The sequence below is a fragment of the Mirounga angustirostris genome, unplaced genomic scaffold (assembly GCF_029215605.1).
Source record: "Mirounga angustirostris isolate CCGP_5_RB_7025 unplaced genomic scaffold, mMirAng1.0.hap1 SCAF_17, whole genome shotgun sequence".
NCBI lineage: Eukaryota > Metazoa > Chordata > Mammalia > Carnivora > Phocidae > Mirounga > Mirounga angustirostris.
Genome location: NW_026991725.1, coordinates 38,324,597 through 38,346,436, shown reverse-complemented (window position 1 = coordinate 38,346,436; position 21,840 = coordinate 38,324,597). Strand labels below are relative to the sequence as shown.

Here is a 21,840-nt window from a genome sequence, read left to right as displayed (position 1 = left end):
TGGCTATTGCAGTAGGTCAGATAAAGAAATAAAGGCATGGAGAATGGAAAAGAAGAATAAAGCTGTCCCTGTTTGCAGATGACATAATTGTCTATGTAGAAAACCTCAAACCATCTGCAAAACCTTACAGAACTAAGAGGTGAGTTCATCAGGTCATAGGATACAAGATTAACACACACAAGTCAATCACATTTCCATATACTAACAAGTGAACATATGCAAGCCAACATTTAAAATGCATTCCGTTTACACTTTCTCCAAAGCAAATGAAATGTTTAGGTATAAACTTAACAAAATATGCCCTGGGTATGGAAGCCAAAAATGACAAAATGCTGATGACAGAAATCAAAGAAAATTTAAATAAATAGATGTCAATTCTCCCTAAACCTGAGCTCTAATCTCTCTGACTGAAAACCAAATATCTTTTTTCCATGGGGCTCCAGAATTTCCTTGAGCTCCGGCCCTCTGTCAGCAGGGAGCTGGAGGGATCATGACAGGCCTGATCCTCAAGTACAAAAGGCATTTCTTTTTTTAAAATTTTTAATTTAAATTTGATTAATTAACATATAATGTATTATTAGTTTCAGATTTAGGAGTTAGTGAGTCATCTGTCTTACCCAATACCCAGTGCTCATTACATCACGTGCCCTCCTTAATGTCCATCACCGAGTAACCCCATCCCCCCGCCCCACTCCCCTCCAGAAAACCTCAGTTTGTTTCCTATGGTGAAGAGTCTCTTATGGTTTGTACAAAAGGCATTTCTGGTTCCCAACCTCCTGATGAGAAGGAAGGTCTCAACCAGAGCATACCTGTGGCACTTCTTTAAGCCACCAAAAGATGACGAGAGTGGCCATTTGCAGAACTTCTGGGCGGACCCTCTTTAAGGACTTAAAAATAATTGCACTCTAACAGGATTGCTTCTCAGCTGCTGAGTCCCCCTGGACGATTCAAATACTCTGATCCTGGCCACCCAGGGGTTAGAACTAGACCCACTGAATGAATCCTGATGATCTTCCCTCCTCAGGCTGAGTCCTACAGCCTGCTCCACTCCCCAAGTCCCATCCTGCTCATCAGCCTGAGCTGTTGGCTTAGGAATCACTGGGTCTCCCTTGGGGCCATCTAGAGGTGGGACCAGACATTCACAGGTCCAGAATTCAAGGTGAAACCAGGGGCCTGGAGCCCAAACTACCATTCTAGTACAGACTAGAATAAGTCAGGGCCCTAACCACCTGTGCCTGAAAGAGGGGATACAACCAGGCAGAAAGACAGAACACATCTGACTCTAGTCCAGGGCTTCAGCTTTATTGAGAAGCAGCGACCACATGGCTCTTCTGGATTTCTTACCTGCTGGAAGTGGTAGAGAGACCCAGTGCCCCCTACTGAACATGGTCAGCTGGCTGGCAACTTGGTGTGGTGACAACTGACAATACTTCCTCTTATTGCTCATGAGTGAGGGAAGCAGCTCTTTCTTTTTTTTTTTTTTTGAAGATTTTATTTATTTATTTGACAGAGAGAGAGAGAGCAGAAGCAGGGGGAGCAGCAAGCAGAGGGAGAAGGAGAAGCAGGCTCCCCGCGGTGGACCTGGGAGCCCGATGCCGGGCTCGATCCCAGGACCCTGGGATCATGACCTGAGCCGAAGGCAGACGGGGAAGCAGCTCTTTCAAGACTAACTATGATCAGGGCCAGCAAGGTTTAAGGAAAGGTGGCTGAGGGGATGAGAAACAAGGAGCCAGAGTTGCCAGGACCAAAAGAGATGAGCAGAAATGGGCAGGAGGTTAGGGTGGGAGGGTCAACCTTGGTGCAGGCAGGCAGTGGGACTCAGCATCCTCCAGGCTGGTGTGGGGGCCAAGTCAACAGTTACCTCTTCCCACTCTAAAATATCCCAGAATTTTAACCCTACTTTGGCATCTCTCCTTTCTTCAGATGCTGAGAGCTGCACAAAACAGAAGTGTCCCAGGCCTCTCTGAACTTCAGAGACACCCTAAAGCCAAAGAGGAATAAAGCAGATACTTCTGATTCCAGCCCAAGGAAAAGCAATAACATTTGCCTTTAACTTGGTCTTTGCTTCATTATTCTTTTCCCTTGCAAAAGACAGACCCAGTTCACTGTGTGGATGGTCCCCCTGCTCTTCCATGCTCAGCATGCTGACATCCTAGGCTTTTACTCTGCGTTTCTCTGTAGCACCCCCTTGAAACACCTATATTCCATCAACTCTGGCAGATGTTGTGTGAGGTCATGCTGCAGGTGAGAGGAAGTGGTGAGACTTTGGATCTTCCTCTTGAGTCCTCATATGGATCTTCCTGAATTAGGTCCTCATGTGCAGGCTTGGGGGTTGAAGAAGTAAATTGCCACAGGGTCAAATACACACGTGTATCAGTCAGGGTTCCCTGGAGACACAGAACCAATAGGAAAAATATGTATATGAAGAGTTTATTATAAGGAATATGCTCCCATGGTGATGGGAGCTGAGGAGTACCCAAGAAAGTTGGTGGTGGAATTCATTCCAAGTTCAAGGGTCTGAGATCCAGGAGTGCAGAGGGTGGGAAAAGATGGATGTCCCAATGAAGCCATCAGGTAGCAGGGGGCCAATTCTTCCTTCCTCTGCTGGTCATCCACTTCTATTCAGACCCTCAACATATTAGATGAGGCCCACCCACCCCAGGGAGAACAACCTGCCTCACTGAGTCCATGGATTCAGATGCTCATCTCATCCAGAAACATCATCCCAGACACACCCAGAGATAATCTCCCATCTGAGCAGCCCATGGCCAGTTAACCCATAACATTAACTTTCAGGGCTCGGACTCAAACCTAAAGTCAAGGTGCTGTTGTAACTGCCCTGTTCACCTGGTGGATCTTTCAACTTCTCAGCTCAGCCAGGAGCTGCAGAAACTGAAGAGTTTATAGAAGAGGGGAAGTGAGAGAGAGAAGGGAGAGATGGTGGTGGGCTGAGAAGACTGAGGGAACAGTGAGTCCCTGTCAGGTTTCTCAATTTGGGTTACAATGCCACCAGCTGCCTCTCATTCTGCTTCCTGGGTCTGAAGAAGGTGCTTCTCCCTCTTGCTGGCTCTGGGCCACTCTGCCTGCCATTGTCATGGTCTGAGTGAAAGGCACTTGAGCAGTGATGCCAGAGGAATCTGGGTTCAAATCCTGTCATCATCACTTATAATATGCTTCTGGTCAGTTTGTTGACTGAGCTGTTGGCAAGGTAGCTCGGGGGATGGGGAGATTACATAAACTCTTTGCTATGTGAGAAAAGACCAATAAACAGCAAACTCCCCCACAAAAATTAAGCAAAGTTTCAGAGGTATACTTTCACATATTGGTTTTTGCTTTTTAAATTCTTTTTTATTGGAGTGGAACACGAGAACAGGAAATTGCACATATCCTAAATACACAGCTTACTGACATTGTAGAAAGTGATATCCTTTCATGGCCACCACTCAGATCAGATATCCACACCCTTTGGCAGGGGTCCTCTACATTGTATCAGGTGGGTGTGTGGTCCACAGATATGGCAGAGCTTTGGTATACGACTTCCAAGGAGAAATCATAAATATGTTACGCCTTGCTCTTTCTAGGATCACACACTCTGGGAGAAACTCGTTGCCGTATCATGAAGACACTAAAGTAGTTCTACTGGGTGAGGAGCTAAGGACTCCTGCTAACAACCATGTGAGCGTGTCATCTCTGAAGCAGATCCTCCAGGCCAGCCCAGCCTTCCAATGAGTATAGCTTGGTCAATATCTTGACCACAACTTTGTGAAAGAGATATCCTGAGCCTCAACCACCCACATAAGCCACTCTCAGATTTGTGAGTCTCAGGAAGTGTGAGATAATTAATGTTGTGTTCTGCCACTGGGTTTTGCAGGAATTTGAAATGCCGCGATAGATATCAAATCTACTTGGACCACACTTGCTTAGGGCCAATGTCTGCAGCCAATTCAGTCTTTATTCATTCACCCAATCACTCATTTGCTCTTTAAGTAAACATTTATCATAAGCCAACCATTTGTCCCATACTGCAGTTGGCCACCGGGCCATTCGGTGATGAAAAACAGACCCAGATTGCTGCTATGATATGAGCTCTATCCTAGTGGGGAGATGCATAGAAACCACCAAAGGAAACATACTAACAAGGTTTGGTGAACTACAGAGGAAACAAATGGGGGTTGGTGATTGAGACAACAGGGTGACCCCTAGAAAGGGTGATCAGGGATGACTTTCTGAGGGAGTGGCATCCAAGGTGAAATCTGAAGGGTAAGAAGAAATAAGCAGTGAGAAGAGGTGGACAAAGATCCAAGGGGAGGGACAAGCAGGTGCTAAGGCCCTGGGGAAGGATGGGCGCTGTGGCTGGAGCACGGGGCACTTTGAGGTGGGGGAGCAAGGTAGAAATGCAGAACCCATAATTGGCTGGTCCCACTCAGGCCATGTAAGCCAAGCAAGGAGAGTGGGTTTCATCTGAAGAGCAGGGGACAAAAGGGTGTATTGGCTACTCCTAATTTTGTTGAAGTGCTCTCTTGCTGATGAGTAAAACAGAGGGAGGACAAGGCATGAGGGGACTGGGAAGAGCAGGGATGTCACCCTTGCCCTAAGAGGAGAGAGAAAGGTTGTAATGTCAGGAGGAAGAGGGGATATGGGCCGATGGACAGTACCAGAGGAAGCATTGGTGGGGAATGACAGAGAGAGGAATCCTGGGGGACAGGGTCTCCTTGCAATAACTCTGGGAATATTGTTCCCTTTGATCTAGATAAGATAGTGTGGAGGAAGAACAGATCTGGGGAGAGACTGTTTAGGGGGAAATTGATAGACCTGGTTGTGCATGACAAAGTTGAGGACCTGGCTTAACCCAGGCAAGATGTCAGGCCCTGCACCTCAACCTGCCTCTCTACCATTTCCAGCATAAACTCACCCCAAACCCATCATGGCATGAGAACACGCCACTCTGAGTTAGGACAAACCTCCCCCCCTCCTGGCAAGGACCATCCCCCAACTCTGCACCTTGAAGAGGTCCCCGGTCACCACTGTGAACCCAAAAGGGACACCAGCAGCCAGTGTTTTGGCAGACCACCCTCTTGTTACACAACGGTCCCTCGTGCCACTGGATGGAGAGGAGAAGCCCAGTCTCAGCTTCACATGTCCCCATGGTCCCATCAGCTTCCTCAATCTCTGGACCCTCTTGTCCATTGCCAGTACTCTGCCCTGCGAGTCACAGTAGAGTGGACTTTCCAAAGAAGAAAGACTCAAAAGTGAGGTGCTCACGGGGTTGGTGACGGCTGCTCCATGTTCATGTCTTGAGAACAGGGAAACACACAGGAGGGAAGCTAGCCTGGGGGATTTGTACCCTGGTTAGGAACCCAGAACCCTAATGGGACCTTTGAAAGCATCTAAGGTCACAGTGCCAACTTGTGTGGCCAGAGGAGAGCAGGGGTCCCGTGGGGACTGTGGGTGGTTAGAGGGGCAGGCTTGGGGGTCTTAACACCCTTGTAGTCACCACCGATGCCTGAGAAGATGGGCTACTGGCGCTCCACCCCGGATATGGTACATCCTGACCACAAGGAAGTGACACGTCACAAGGTTGCGGACATTCCACTGAGCAGGAAATGCTCCAGTGTGGCTCCATTGTGTGGGGCGAGTGTAGACAGCCAGAGGAGCAGCTGTGGGCTGAGGAAGGGAGACAGCAATCCCAATCCAGTCCTGGACCAGGAGCTGTCCTGTCATCAGGACTGAGAGGAGACTGGCTGGACGAAGAAGCAAAGAGGCCTGGGAAAACAGAAGTGGGCCGTGGAGACTGGACCCTCTGTGAGGAGGCTTGAAATTGTCCCCCCTCAGGGGCCTGGCATTGCTGTGGGTGACGTCTGTGCTGCTGACATGACCCCAGGGGACAGAAGGCCGTGGCTGCCTGCAGCTCTGCTCTTTCTGCAGGTCCCAGGTGAGCGGGGCTGAGCCTGGGCAGGGAAGTGTGTCCTGAGGGGAGGGAGGGAGACAGGGGGATGGGGAGGGAGGGTTGCGGTGCAGCCCGTGGGGAGGGAAGCAGGACCTGGGAGGGAGGAGGGAGAGCAGAGAACATTCTAGGATCGGCCCGCACTGCCTCAGCAGTGACCAGAAGGATTCAGTGCATACAGCTGGTGAGTCGTGTCTACTGTGCTGCACTGAGCAGCCCTGACGAGAGGGGGGGCCTGTGACCACCATTGCTCTAGAGTCATAGTCAGAAACGACATGTCTGTGCATCACACGCACAGGCACGCACACCCCGGACACCCTCTCCTTGTGTCACTTTGTGAGGAGGGAGCTATATCTCCTCCCTCTGGTCTCAGAAAAGGCCTGTCTCCTGCCAGGTTCTACTATAGACCCCGAGGGCCCTTGAGGGACTCCGGGGTCACCATGACTCCAGATCCCCTTGACCCAGGTCCATCTGGTGATTGACCACACTCGTCTCTGTTTTGCAGGCTGTTGGTGTCTGAGTGGCCCCACCTCCGTGACGGGCACCGTGGGGGGATCCCTGAGCGTGCAGTGTCAGTACGAGGAGAAATTCAGAGAGATTGCCAAATACTGGTGCAAGAGCCCATGTTTGGGGGATATTGTGAAGATTGAAAAGTCAGACAAAGAAGTGAGGAGCGGCCGGGTGTCCATCAGGGACCATCCCGCCAACCTCACCTTCACAGTGACCTTAGAGAACCTCACAGAAGGTGATGCAGGAACATACCGGTGTGGGATCGATACATCATGGCTCCCAGGATATATGATCGACCTCACCTTCCGTGTTGTGGTGTCTGTGACCCCAGGTGAGCTGTGGGCCCCCCCTCCCCCAGCGCCAGCACCAGGGCTGCCTGAGACTGGGGCTGATCACCCCAACCCCGGCAGGAAAGTGGTGGGTCATGGGGTAGAAGAGCGGGGTTAGGATGGGGTGGGTGACCCAGGACACTGGGGATGTCCCTGAATGTGTCCGTGTATGTATGTGTCCGTGTGTGTGTGTGCATGTGTTGTGTGTGTCCATATGTCCGTGTGTGTCTAGGTGTGTGTGCATTTGTGTGTGCAGGGGTTGTGTTGTCTGCACACTCACACAAGCCCATGCACACCTCTGGCTGACCTAGGCGCTTCCATGTGCCCCGCCCTGACACACTCTCACGCTTAAAGCTCTCCCAGGGTGGGCACTGGGGATGGCCCTGAGTCTGGGGTCAGCTACCTTCCTGTCCTGACAAGGGTCCTGTCCACGCTGAAGTGGACCCGAATCTCTTCCTGGACCGCTCTCTGTCCTCCCAATGGGGAACGGAACCCCTAGGGCATTCGCTCTTCTCCTTTACTGGCTGCCCATGACCCGGGCTCTAACAGGACATCAGTGTGTCATGGATGGTTCCTGAGGCCCCAGCCTCACAGCTGTGATCCTGGGGGTCTGCAGCAGCCTGAACAGGGGCCCAAGAAGGAGCCCCAGACCCTGATGTGGGGCTTCTGTGAGCATTTGGGGACCTCCCTGCCCCCGCGGCTTGACCCACCCCCTCCCGTCTGGCCCCTTGTCCCCACAGGAGGGAGCTCAGAGAAACCCCTGAGCTCCCCTCAGACAAAGGAGAAGAAGGATGAGAAAAATGATTTCTCAGGTCCTATGCCCCAAATATACTTCCCTCTGCTGCAAAGAATTCATCTTTACTAGAACCCTGTTTTTGTTTCCTAAGAACCACATGGAGGTCATCCATCTAAGTGGGTAGATTTTTATCTTGTGTTCTTATTCTGATGTTGTCCCTGGTTCCCCTAAGGTCTTTCTTGTAGGTCTTCATTTCTCTCACACAGGACATTTCCCTGCCAGGCCCTTTGTGGGATCCTATTTAACAGTGAGGGGCTGAGCATCCTCGGACACCACTGGCTGTGTGAGGGAAAGCCATTTGTCCAGTTGGCTTCAGGACAGGCCACATTCTATGGGGTCCCCCGGATGTGTGTCTGTCTCTCTAGATCTTTCTTTCTGTCTATCCTTCTGTCCTGTGGCCCCCCAGGTTCACAAGTCTGGCTGACAGTTTGGGGCCTGAGTGCATTGAGTGCCAGGGTCCCACCATTCAGTGTAGACTCTGCTGAGTGCCCTGTTTCATGATCCTCACTCCAGACATCAGCCCTGCCTAAGGACCCTGCCTGCCCCACCCCCAGCTCTGGATCAATCTCTACAGAGTAAAGCTCACCCCATCCTCTGCCAGGGTAAACAAGGTGCGGGGTGGCTGAGCCCGGAGCCCTTGCTCTTTCCCACTCCCACGTGCCCCGGTGAGCAGGACGACTGTGCCTCTGAAATCGCCCACCTGGCCAGGGTGCACCTGGAGAAGGGGCCAGGGGAGGGCCAGAGTGCCAGTCAGACTGGGTGTGGCTGTGGGGAATGTGGAGCCAGGACATCTGTCCAGATGGCCTGAGTGACCAGGACTAGGTGAGTCGGAGCCACACAACTGACAGAGAGTGGGAGAGCCCGGGGGAGGACAGCAGGCCTGACTCAGGCTTCTCCCTCAATCCTCACTGCAGGCCCCAGCTCCGTGAGGCCCACCAGCATCCCAGGTCTTCACAGGACCCAGCCAGTCCCCACGTGGGACACTGCGACTCTGCAGGAGACCCCCAATTCCAGCCAACATCCTGGGTAAGGGACTAGCAGCTGGAGACCTTTGACACCTGGGTGGTTCTAGGCAACGCGGAGGGCTGAGGAATGTGGGGGTGTGTGTCTTGGCCTAGGTCCTGCACTTATTTACCAACTCCACGCCGAATTGTGGAAGTCCTACCAAGTGCCAGGTGCTCTTCTAGGGATACAGCCCTGGGCCACCTAGACACAAGCCTGCTCTGACAATAGTTGGGAAATTCACACAGTGAAGAAGTCAACACATTCATCAATAGAAGTAATGCCAGTTCGTGATGAATGCTTGAAGGAAATAGGACACATGGGTCGGGGAGAGCATGTGTGGGAGAGTTTCGGGGTGGTGGAATTGTTATTTAATACACAATGATCAGGGAGGACTGGCCGGTGAGAGGACATTTCCCTGGAGACCTGTAGGATTTGGGGACCCCGCACTCAGGTATCTGCAGAAATTGGGCTCCAGAGACAGGGAAGAGCAAGTGCAAGCGTTTTTGCAAAGGGGGCCTTCAGGACTCAGCCCAGGTCGGCCAGGTGCTCTGGGGGCCCCTGGGCTCTCTCCCCTGCTTCCCCCTCCCACCCCCCCAGGCCCTCGCTAGAGAGTCATCCTGCTGAAGACCAGGCCCCTAAGGGAGCAGAGAGGTGAGTGGGGTCATTCATTCCCTCCATCATGAACCCCTGAATTTCAAGGCCAAGGTTTTGGAGGCACCGCACAGATGTCAGATCCTCCCTGGGACTAAAGCACACATTTCCGATCCCTCATAGGCAACACTGCTCATGGGGAGCAGACATCAGATAAATAACCCCGGCACTGATTTCTGGTCCACAGACAGGGTAACCCCCAATAGGGAGGGCTTAGGTAGAACCCTTTTCCTGGCCCAGGTCCTGCCTGCTCCCTGGGGTCTCCTTCCCATCACTCCAATAGCCAGGCCCTCTCCATGTCCACATCCTGTCTCAAGGGCAATTGTTAGCCTGAGGGTCACAGACGTGGTCTGTTGTGTGGGGCTGCCCCGCCCTTGGACCCTCCTGGGACTGATCTCTGTGTGGACTGTTGTAGCCTCAGGACATGGGCACAGGGACAGAAGGATTGTGGAGGGTACCAGGGCGTCTCCCTGAGGATGTGGCTCACTGCCTGTCACCGTGTCCCCCACAGGTCCCTTCTCAGCAGCATCTACTTCTGGGTGGTGCTCCTGCTCCTGAGCTTGCTCAGTGCTGTCCTCTGAGTGAATAGGCTCAGAGGGGCTCTGGGGGGAGGTGTCGTCATCCTGATACCAGTAACACCAATTGCCCACTGATGACCCGTCCGGGAACACAGCCCATCTGATGGATAGGAATGGCCTTTTGACCAATACATCCAGCCATTTTCCGTATTTCTTTCCGAATATTCAGTAACCTTTTTGTAACTTTCTCTGCAGTGTATCATAGACACAAAGAATGTTCCCAATAAATGCTTACTCCTTAAACCTTGACTACTCTTCAACCCTTGGGTGCCCACCTCATAGCTTAATAATAAACATCGTTAATATTTCTGAAGTCCCAATCTCTCCTCTGAGAAATCCAACTATGAATTTTACATTCCTGTTCTCCTTGTTTTCTTCATGGGTTTGCCATATATATGCATATATATTTCAAAATATAAACTTACATTTTTTAGCAGTCCCCAAGTTTACTTTTATTTTTATTTTTTCCAGCTTTATTTAGATATAACTGACATACAATATTATGTGAGCTGAACATGTCGGGCATGTTGATTTGATGCACATATACTGCGAACCGATTACTACTGTGTGGTTAGCTAACATCACCATCATGCCACATCACTACCATTTCTTTTTTGTGGTGAGAACATCTAATATCTACTCTCTTAGCAACTTTCAAGTGTATAATAGAATATTATTAACTGTAGTCACCATGCTATGCATTAGGTATCCAGAATGTATTCATCCTATAATCGGAAGTTTGTATCATTTGGCCAATCCAATTAAAACATGGGCAGAGAGGGGTGCCTGGGTCACTCAGTTGGTTAAGTGTCCAACTCATGATTTTCTCATCCAACACGAGCTCAAGCCCCACATCAGGCTCCTCATCAAGCTCCACACTGAGCTCATGGAGGCTGCTTAAGATTCTCTCTCTCCCTCTTCCCCTTCCCCTCCACTCCTGCTCCCTCAGTCTCTTTCTCTCTTAAATAAAATGGGCAGAGAAACTGAATCGACGTTTTTCCAAAGAAGACATATAAATGGCCAACAGGTACATAAAGAAGTGCTCAACATCACTCATTGTCAAGGAAAGGCGAATCAAAACCACGATGAGACATCACCTCACACCTGTCAGAATGGCTATCACCAAAACAACAAGAGAGAGCAAGCATTGGCGAGAATGTGGAGGAATGGAAACCCGTGTGAAGGAGTTGGTGAGTGGGTGCTCAGTAAGCATTTGCAAGTAGAAGAACAGGGCACAGACCTGTACCTCAGCGATTACTCTTCAGAGCTTGAGCTGGCAAGGCTGCATGGGGATACCAGCAGGGATGCCCTGCCCCATCTGTGCAAAACAGGGTGAGCTCCAACCCCTTTGCACATCCCACCCTCCCATGAGCCCTTCTGCTCTGAGCTCTCCCCTTGGTTGCCTTGCTATCAGCCAAGACAGGGAGCTCAACTATTTCCTTGACTTTGACACAAGATTATTCACACAAGGGTGGTGCACATGGAGCAAACTTTCCCGAAGGATTGACATGAAGGAGAGAGGTTACATCTCAGAGTCAGGGAAAGGAAAAATTGAGATTCAAACAGCCTTATACTTTTAAAACCCATTGGCCCTGTTCCTGAGTCCTGCTCCCAGCTGACTGCTATCCTGGCATCTCCACCTTCAATCAGACCAACTCTCGACAAAACACAGAGACCTGATTAATAGTTCTCCCCATCACAGTCTGTGTTTATGAAAACTTCCCACATAGTTTTGTTTTTAATTTATTTTTTAAAGATTTATTTATTTGAGAGAGAGTAGAGGGAGAGGGAGAAAGAGAATCCTCAAACAAACTCCCCACTGAGTGCCAAGCCCAATGCGGGGCTCGATCCCAGGACCCTGAGGTCTTGAAATGAGCCGAAACCAAGAGTCAGCCACCTAACCGACCAAGCCACTCAGGGACCCTGACATATTTTTTAAAAAACGAGACCAATCATATTATTGGAATTGTTATTTTGTTGTTGTGGTTATTGAGTTGTATGAGCTCTTTAATATTTGGGATATTAACCCTTTATCTGATATATGATTTGCAAATATTTCCTCCCATTCTGTGGGTTATCTTTTTATTTTATTTTATTGATTGTTTCTGTTGGCTATGCACAAGTTTTTAATTTGATGCAGTCCTACTTGTTAATTTTTGCTTTCATTGCTTGTGCTTTTGGTGTCACATCTAAAAATTATTGCCAAGACTAATGTCAAGGAGCTTTTCCTCTGTTTTCTCCTATAAGTGTCACAGTTTTGGGTCTTACGTTTAAGTCTTAATTCATTTTAAGTTAATATTTGTGCACTGTCCAGTTTCATTCTTCTCCAGTTTTCCTATCACCATTTCTTGAAGGGACCATACTTTCCCCCATTGGCTATTCTTGGGTCTCTTGTCAAATATTAGTTGACTTTATATGTGGGAGCTTATTTGTAGGCTTTCAATTCTGGTCTATATGTTTATGTTTTTTTAAAGTTTTATTTATTTAAGTCATCTCCACACCCAACATGGGGCTTGAACTCACAACCCCAAGATCAAGAGTCACATGCTCTACCAACTGAGCCAGCCAGGCGCCCCTCAATTCTGATCTATATGTTTTTATGCCAGTACCTTTTGATTTCTATTTGTAATATGATTTGCATCACTACAGGACTGAACCCTCCTCCTCCTCTCAGCCTTTTTGAATGTGTCCCCAACCACAGGACCTCCAGAAGACCTCCTCCCTCCACAGCCTGGCCTGGATACCAGGCCAGACACTCATCTGTTTCCCAAAGCTGTTCTTTAAGAATTTTAGCTACTGGGTTATAAATCAGGATGCGAATTAAATTATGTCAGGTTAAGGCTAGAATTTGCCTTATTACTAATGAGGAAACCCAGTCCATCAGCCTTCTCTCTCTCAGCTTTCTGCCCTGGGTTTATTTTATGCGACTTTTCATCGAGCATCTGAAGTTTTGCCCCGAACACTAACACAGATCCCAGGATTGTGTCCTCAGAGCTTCACACACTTTTTCTCACTTAATTCTCGTAACAACTCTTCTGTTATTCCCATCATAACCCAGTTTACAGATACACAAACTGAGGCTCAGAAAAATTCAGTAAGTTGTCCATGCTCACACAGTTTGTGAGTGGTGCTCAGGGTTAGAGCCCAGGTCTGTCTGATCCTCCAGCCCACACTTTTTTTTTTTTTAATATTTTATTTCTTTATTTGACACACAGAGAGAGACAGTGAGAGAGGGAACACAAGCAGGGGGAGTGGGAGTGGGAGAGGGAGAAGCAGGCATCTCCCCGAGCAGGGAGCCCGATGCGGGGCTCGATCCCAGGACCCTGGGATCAGGACCTGAGCCGAAGGCAGACGCTTAACCGACTGAGCCACTCAGGCGCCCCCAGCCTGCACTTTTATGCCCTTGGTTATAACACCTGAACAAACGCATCTCCAAGTATGGCAAGCTGGCTCATGTGACCCCTGAGTAGGAAGGAGGTGCTGTTTCCTGCTGCTGGGACCCATTGCTGTGGTAGAGAAACATTTCTGGAGTTGACACCCAGACTATTGTACCCCTTGGATCCAAAGCCTGGTAGGCCAGATGCCCCCTGGTCTGCCCTTGTTGCAGACACATACCCTGCCCCTCCTCACTCCATACAGCCCGGTTTCCTCTTTCCTATGTGGCAGCGACTTCTATGTCCTGTGCCCCAGCCCTTCCAAGAAATGACACTCAATTTGCTGAATAATTAAAAGCAGGAAATACTTTACGAAAGGAAGTGAGTGGGTCAGAAACTCAAAGGCAACCCAAACAAAGTGCAAGCTTGGGCTCAGGCAGAGCTGTGAGAGTCCAGCTGGGATCCGAGTGTGCTCGCCAGGTGTCGGCAGAGGGCCAAGGAGCCTGGGAGCCAGGACCATGCGGCTGTGGCTAGTTCTTCTCCTGCTCAGCCTCCCAGGTGAGTGCGGTGGGGGCTCTGGGGAGTTGGTCCCCCTGGGGCAGGGCAGGGGACCGAGAGCTATCCCAGGCAGAAGGGGACGTGTCATATCTGGGGAAATGAGAGGGAGTTTTGTTAATTAATTCAGCAAAAAAGCACGCCGGGTTCTTACTTTGTGCCAGGCATTCACCGGGCCCTGAGGACTTGAAGGGAAAAAAAGAACAGGACTGGCCATTAGAAAGGGGACCCCAGACAGTTCAGTGGGTGAGATGTGCAGATAAAGAGCAACCCAATGGCAGGCATTGATGGAGGGGTGCTCAGAGGCCCAAGCAGGTCTGGCTGAAGGAGATACAGAAAGCCATACAGACACCATCCATTGGATGAGCTTTGAAGAAATGGATCAACCCTTCAAGCAGAGAAGGGAGAAGAACATTCCAGGGAGAGCGGACTGCTTGACCAAGACATGGAGGCTTGAGAAAGGATGGTGCATTCATGCACAGAGGCCCTCAGTGTGCAAGGGGCCTTGGGGTGACTGGTTGGCCGTGAGGTTGGAAACGCACAAGACAAGATTAAGAAGGACCTTGGACGCCATGCCCAGGAACCGAGACTTTCAAAGAGAAAATTGCTCAGGAACCCAGGAGGGAGATGGGAGGGGGTCATGTATCTTCTCTGTGGAAAGCTACTACACACCAAGAGGACATTAGGGTCAGTCCAAAAGTTTGCACAATGTATGCTGTGCATGTGGGTCACACACAGCCTTCTCTATGAGCCGGGAGACAGACCTTCTAGCAAAACAGACTGGTCCAAAGGGGTTCCCCAAAAAGGGCATAGCCAGGGAGTTGGGAGACTGGAGTTCCAGTCCTGACAAGAGCGCATGACATGGGCAAGCCCCCTCCTTGTTCTAAGACCTGGATTTCTGATGTGAATGGAATGTCTCTGATGCCCTTCCTAGCTGTAATGTTGGGGGACTCTGCTATTCAGATCAGATGTAAATAGACAAGGGCTGTGGTCATTCTTAAGTTATCAAGGCCATTTCTGATTTTATCAGTGATAGAAGCCCCATGATGATACCTGTAGATGGGTGGCTTCTCTGTGACCACTATGCCCCTTAGGCAGGACTCTGAACAGCCCAGAATTCCCAAAGGACAGCAGTTCAGAATGTCTGCCTCTCCCCCTGGACTCTAGCTTTGCATTTGAATTCAAAGACCCGCATCTGCTCTCTTTCTTAACCCCAACATCCAGCTTACCCAGAGGCCAAGAGGAAAGGTGAACTGCCTGGGCTCCCACACACAACACACTCATACAATGGAGTCAGATGCACACACCCATATGCAGTCATGCCCTCATTCACATCTGTGTGCTCACACACTCATATAGTGTTAGACACACACTCATGTGCACATGCACACTCACACACAGTCTCCCTTATATGCACACACCGACACAGTCTTCCCCTAGATGAAGGCTGAGACCCACAGTGGCTGTTCTGTGGCTTTGGGCAGGGTGGCTTGGCTGCAGAAACAAGACAGGGTGTCCCTCCTCCTCTGCAAGTTCACGAAGGAAGGGGGTGAAGTAGTCAGTGATGCAAGACAAGCCAACCCACTAACAGACTGCCTTTAGATGCTCTGGGGTTACTTCTGTGAAACGAAAAGGAGAGAAGGTGGATGGAGTGAAGTCAGAATGACCCAGCTTCCAGTAGGACATTCCTGTCGCCTCTGTCACACAGTCCAGCAGCAGCCCTGAGGGGAAGGTAGGGCACTGGCATCCATGGGTGCTCAGTGAGTGTTTGCAAGTGGGGGAACAGGAGCACAGACCTGTACACCAGCAATTACTCTTCAGCACTTGAGCTGGGAAGGCTGTGTGGGGACACCAGCAGGGATGCCCTGCCCCATCTGTGCAAAATGAGGTGGATTCAAACCCCTTTGCACATCCCATGCCCCATGAGGCCCCCTGCTCTGAGCTCTCCCCTTGGTTGCCTTGCTATCAGCCAAGACAGGGAGCTCAACTATTTTCTTGACTTTGACACAAGGTTATTCACACAAGGGTGGTGCACATGGAGAAACTTTCCCGAAGGATTGACATGAAGGAGAGAGGTTACATCTCAGAGTCAGGGAAAGGAAAAATTGAGATTCAAACAGCCTTATACTTTTAAAACCCATTGGCCCTGTTCCTGAGTCCTGCTCCCAGCTGACTGCTATCCTGGCATCTCTACCTTCAATCAGACCAACTCTCGACAAAACACAGAGACCTGATTAATAGTTCTCCCCATCACAGTCTGTGTTTATGAAAACTTCCCACATAGTTTTTCAAAAACAAGCCAAATCACATTATGAATGCTTTACTGCCAGATTAAATTAGCAAAGTTGGGATTGATGAAACTTCTATTTCGAAGCAGCAACATCTCTAACCTTATTTTTGATTGTTGGAAAATACCATCTAACTGACCCTCAGCTTTGGATCGTAGCTGTGTTGTTGCTATTGTTGTCTTAAGAAAGAAAACCACCCTTTCTGCCAACTCTTGTATTTGATTTTCATTGACATCAATTATTGTCTCTTAGCAATCTTTTTCCTAATTGAGTCCTTTCAATTATTAAAATTTTTTTTCTTAGTTGTTTTTATCAGTTAATGACATTGTAAACATTTACACATAATAGAAATACGTGATTTAGAAAGGGAAACTTCACCCCAAGCCCCAGGTTCAGCAGTGACCACTGTTAAGAGTTTACAACACTTAGTGTTCAATTTTTTCTATGCATGCACCACAGAAAAACACAGAAAAGGAATCCAAACACTATGTTAGGCAACTTTTAAAAAACCTAATGACAGCCAGCGCCTTCTCAAAAACAATCATAAACTTTATTGATACCTTCCAGAATCCAGATACCATGCAAGACATGGGGACTGGGGCTGGGGAAGAGAGAAAACACAAATCCAAAGTCTCTGCCCTACTAGGACAGAGCGTCCTAGTAAGGGAGACAGAGAGAGAGAGAGACCGGTAATGGTAACAAAATACCAGTGTGGCACTCAGGTTCCTATAAGGGCATGGAGCAACAGGAGGAAGCAATTCTAGTTGGGAAAGGGAATAAGGTGATCAGTAGGCAGGCTGGGCTCGGAGAAGGGTTTCCAGGTGGAAGGAAGGACATGAGCAGTGACATAGCGCCTGGGAAGGCTCATCAGGCTCAGAGGAAGAGAAAAGTGGGGGTGGGTTATAAGGTCCAGTGGAAGGCAGGGAGGAGCAGGAAATGGTGCTGGTCAGAGAATTTGGGTCTGACATGGAAAAAAAAAGAAGTTGAATGCCCCACGAAAGCATTTTAAATCATTCCGAGGCACTGGGGAGTGGTTGACTTTGGGGTAGTGATGTACAGTGTGTATTTGGAAACAGTAGGCTGGAGCTAAGGAAAGAATGTGGACCACAAACATGGATTTGGGGAACCATCGCATGTTGGCAATAACCAAAATCAGAGGAAGGGAGAATCCCTCCATGGGGGTGTAATAAAGTGGGACAAAACGAGGACTGGAGAGGGACCCCTGAGCTCCCCCTGCAGCGCTCCGGGGCTGGTTCACACTGGCTTGCAAGAACTGACTCTTCTCAGCTCTGTGTCCAGTGACATCGCACAGACTGCCTGAGATCAACCGGGGTGGGAATATTTACACCACAGAAACTGGAAAATGCTACAAATGGAGATTTTCTTCCCAGAGGGCTAGTTTTTAAGTATTTACCAACATATCATTTTTGCACCAAGATTTAAAGAGGGAGGAAGAGAAATCAGTAAAGGCCTCAGAGATGAGCAGTCGGAGAAGGAGGACAGTGGATGAGGACGAAGTTTCAAAGCCAAGAAAGACTGTCAGAAAGTCAGGAGTGGTGACGCTGTGGGTAGGACCAGGGAAGTGAGGACCGAAGAGGCCGGACATTATCACTGCGGGAGCTGATGGGGAAGCTGGACAGAGGAGGCGGATCTTTGGGGTCAGCTAGGAGGTTCCTGCAAAGGCCCGGACCCTGGCTCAGTCCCTGGACACCAACCTGGGGCCACCTGAGCCCATGAGGCTCCCAGACCAGGCCTGGCTCAAGGTGGTAGGAGTTGTATCTTGGGATTCTGTTTTCCAGGCTGTTTCTCCATCCAAGGCCCAGAGTCCGTGAGGGGTCTAGAAGGGGGCTCGGTGAGCGTGCAATGTCACTATACAGCAGAATGGGAGACTTACGAGAAGTGGTGGTGTCGCGGAGCAGACTGGTTATCATGCCAGATCCTCGCTCAAACCAATGGATCAGAGCAAGTAATGAAGACAGACCGTGTGTCCATCAGGGACAACCAGAGTCACTGCTTGTTCACTGTGACCATGGAGGACGTCAGGCAAGATGACACAGACACTTACTGGTGTGGGATTAGCAGACATGGACCCGACCTTGGGACATCTATCAAAGTGACCATTGACCCAGGTAAGAACTTTCTCATTTACGCAGTGAGGCCCTCATCCTCAGGACAGAAAGAGTGAGGGCTTCTGCTTCCCCTCCCCAAGGGCAGAAGGGAAATGGCTGAGTACCTGAGAACAGGGTCCCCATCACAGTCCCTGAGGTCACCTGAGGCATCTGGCTGATGCACGCAAGGCTGGCAGGTCTTGGGGTAGGGGTGGGGACGTGGACCCCGCCTTCATTGCCCATGGCCCAGGCCAGCTCTCCTGGGGACCCACAACCCTGGCAGCCCCACAGTCTCTCATCAGAGGTATGGGTGGACCTTGGATGCCTTGGATCCCAGGGCATTGCTCCAGGCAGTGGTCACTGGTAGTCATACTCCAGACCCGTCACTACACAGAGAGGGGCAGGGGAGACACCTGGGGAAGCCCAGAGTGTCCCAGCACTGAACCTCAAGAACCTGGCCAACACAGAGTAGCTCTGGGCACTTGACAGTGCCTCTCCTCTCTGGGCCCCCAGCCGCCCTGCCCACTACTTTCCCTCGCAGCATAAGAACAAGCAAGGAATTAGAGGGACCCAGGAAGGGGCTCAAGTAACAGTGGTTGCGGTAAGGAGAAAGGAAGGCTTTGATCATTATGCCAACATCAGGGACCCCTCTGGCTGTCCTGGGGTCTCCTCAGGCCTAGGACTCAACTAAAAAATAGGTCATGAACACTCAGTGCCAAGCTGGTCTCAGGAATCCATGACCAAGTAGCCGACCACAAACTGTCTTCATAGTTTCTCATAAAGATGTTTAATTTATCACAGCCATTGCTCACGATTGAACCAGAATGTGCCCTCTTATTCACCAGCTCTCTGGAGTCCTCCTCCTCTTCCTTATCACCCCAATACCTGGGCACCCCATTTCCAGAACCACATGTCCTTGAGCCCAGCTCAGGCACTGCTTGAGGACCAGCAATGTTTCCCCCCTGGCTAAAGTCCCACCTAGAGGGGTAAGTGGAGAGAAGTGGAAAGACAGATCTCTCTCCCCAGAAGCACCTCCCAGAGCAAGAGTGCCGGCTCCTGTTTCCTTTTTATTTCTTCGTGCCACACCCGAGTTGATGGAAAGCGACTAAGTGGTGGTTCAGAAAACTCAGCAGAGAGCGCCTGGGCCGCACCGTCCGTTAAGCATCTGCTTCTTGGTTTCGGCTCAGGTCATGATCTCAGGGTGGTAAGACAGAGCCCCGTGTTGGGCTCTGTGCTCAGCGGGGAGTCTGCTTGAGATTCTCTCCCTCTCCCTCTGTCTTTCCACCTCCCTCTAAGATAAGTAAACAAAATCTTAAAAAAAAAAAAAAGAAAAAAAGAAAAAGAAAACCCAGCAGAAAGGGAGAAGCCTGGGGACTATATCCAGCTTCCCAGTCCAGGGGCAGGGTGGCTTCCCGGAGGGGGCGGGGGCAGGACCCTGGGAGCCGCCCACGAGCCCCCGTCTGTCCCCATAACCTGTGACCGACTCTGCCTGTGTCTAGTGGGCATGGTTCTGAGCACCTGGGCGAGCCCGCTCTCTAGAACAACTACCAGCGGCCATGCAGGGGTGTTGTCCGACTCCTACATCAGGTGAGTGGTGGCCGTCCTTACCCTGCCCCTACCTGGGGCCTCTCCTACTCTGCGTCTGCACCCTCATGGGACGCCAGAACTGTCACAGCCAGGCTCAAGGCCCAAAGCCACCCCCCCACCAACTCGCTCCTGCCTGTGTTGCCCCTCACCCCCCATCTCCCCATTCCACCCTCCCCAGGAAGCCATTCTGCAGAACCTTTCTCTACATTCAGTTGTTGACAAAAAAAGCCCTGATGACCTCGAGCGTGCCAAGGGGAGATAAGACAAAATCCCCACAGTGCGAGGCACTGGGTGCCGTGGGGCAGGAGCGTGGCTCAGCCGCCTGGAACTGGCATTTTCGGAGTGGCGAAGGCACACAGCCTGTCGAGGGTGACCCTAAGTTGCGGAGATGCACTTCGGGAAAGGGGAGCTGCAGGAGGTGCAATTAGAAAGGAAGGTGGGCCCAGAGCAAAGCAAAACCAACAAGGTGAAGTTCCTTCCGAGGAGCCCTCATGGTTGAGCCACTGAGCAGGTTCACGGGGGTCTTCGGAGTGGGGCTGCCAGGCCCAGGGTCACAGGCTTTGCGGGGCTGGCCAATGCTCCCCACTGTCAGGGCGCTGGGAGTGACGGGGCTGGGGGTGCCTAGGGCTCTGACGGCTCTGTCCCCTCTTGCAGGCACCACTACATTCTCCTGGCGTTCCTGAAGGTGCCCATCTTGCTCGCATTGGTCGGTGCTGTCCTTTGGTTGAAGGGGCCTCAGCAGAGACCGTCTATCTGTATGAACTTGTCCTCTGATCTCGTCAGAGACACAGCCCCTTAGACAGACAGATGAGCGGAATCTTCCGCCCTGGGACCCCATTTCCAGAGGAGACACAGGCCGTGGAAGAAATGCCTCTGGGTCCTCGGGAGGCAGTGACTGAGGCTGGGGGCGCTGAAGGGCTGGCCGGGCACCCTCCCGGCTCTACACAGCTCAGGGACACAACTTGGGGCCCTCTTGAGGTGTCATGTCTCCCTGGACTTTTCCTACTCCTTCGGGTAGCAAATGCCCCACCCTACCCAACGTGGGGCTGGGGCTCATGGTCGGAGCTGCTGGGGTGGGACCCAAGCCGCGTCCTCTCTGCTGGAAGAAGTTGGGGTATGGCGTGAGTGACTGAAGCACAGAGAGAAGCAATAGGGGTGCAGACAGAGACAGAGAGATGGAGCCCTGCCCACGCCCTGGTCTCCTTCACTCCTGAGACCAGCTCAGCCTGCTCTGTGTCTGAGCTTCTGATATATAAGGGTTCTTTCTTAAGCCAGTCAAGATGGGCCTCAGAAACTACTTCAAGGTTGGGGAGGGCAGTCAGGAAAACCATCTGAGGGAAATGATATGGCCTCCCCTACATGATGATATTTTAATAATCTTCATAATTAATTTGTTTCAATAATCTTAATAATTAAAAATGTCTGTGATAAATGACATTTTTTTCATTTGTCCATTTGGGTGGACTTGGCCACTTTACGCCTTAGGGGCCTTGGGTCCTTCCACCGAAGGGAGCGCCACCTCACGTGAGAAGGAATAGCCCCATTTGAGATGTGTCTACCCACACGCAAACACACACAAACACACCAGTTTGGAATGTTTCCCTTTGTCTACCCCTGCAGCTTTATTGAGCTATAATTGACAAATAAAACTGTATATATTTAAGGTGTAAATGTGATTTTTTAAAGGGTCACAAAGTGATGATTTAACATATATACGCCTTGTGAAATGAACACCACAACCTACTTCATTAACACGCCCATCACTTCACATATTTATCCTTTTTTTTTTTTTTTTTGATGTGGGAAGAACACTTCAGATCTACCCTCTTAGCAAATTTCAAGTATACAACACAGTATTATTAACTATGGTCATCATACATAGGAACTATACTAAACCCAGAACCTAGCTTATAACTGAAAGTTTGTGCCCTCTGAGCAACATCGTCCCATTTTCCCCCACGCCCCAGCCCTTGGTTCTATGGGGAGTGTTTCCCTCTGAACATCCTGGGAGGATGTGCCCACCCTCTTATTTGTCCTTATATGTAGGCCCTGGCTCTCAGCCTTAGGAGGTCATGGGAAGGTGCCTCACCAGGGGATAAAGGAGACAGGAATCCC

General features: G+C 50.3%; 2 protein-coding genes across 4 annotated transcripts; both read left to right on the top strand.

Moving 5' to 3' along the window:
- Positions 1 to 5,595: 5,595 nt before the first annotated feature.
- LOC135363052 (CMRF35-like molecule 6) lies at positions 5,596 to 13,053 on the top strand. Of its 2 annotated transcripts, none has more exons than XM_064583736.1 (4): positions 5,596 to 5,932; positions 6,450 to 6,785; positions 8,494 to 8,605; positions 10,841 to 13,053. In XM_064583736.1, the coding sequence occupies exons 1-4, from the start codon at positions 5,872 to 5,874 to the stop codon at positions 11,034 to 11,036; spliced, it is 705 nt and encodes a 234-aa protein (XP_064439806.1). In that variant the 5' UTR covers positions 5,596 to 5,871; the 3' UTR covers positions 11,037 to 13,053. The 2 variants fall into 2 exon arrangements, with proteins under 2 accessions (XP_064439806.1, XP_064439807.1); XM_064583737.1 differs by lacking the exon at positions 10,841 to 13,053 and adding an exon at positions 9,747 to 10,056 and having other exon boundaries at positions 5,600 to 5,932.
- Positions 13,050 to 21,371, top strand: CD300LB (CD300 molecule like family member b). 2 transcript variants are annotated; one of them, XM_064583738.1, is made up of 4 exons: positions 13,050 to 13,745; positions 18,026 to 18,159; positions 19,638 to 19,725; positions 20,380 to 21,371. In XM_064583738.1, exons 2-4 carry the CDS (start codon positions 18,060 to 18,062, stop codon positions 20,522 to 20,524), a joined length of 333 nt encoding a protein of 110 aa, XP_064439808.1. In that variant the 5' UTR covers positions 13,050 to 13,745; positions 18,026 to 18,059; the 3' UTR covers positions 20,525 to 21,371. The 2 variants fall into 2 exon arrangements, with proteins under 2 accessions (XP_064439808.1, XP_045744483.1); XM_045888527.3 differs by having other exon boundaries at positions 17,830 to 18,159.
- The last annotated feature ends 469 nt before the right edge of the window (positions 21,372 to 21,840 follow it).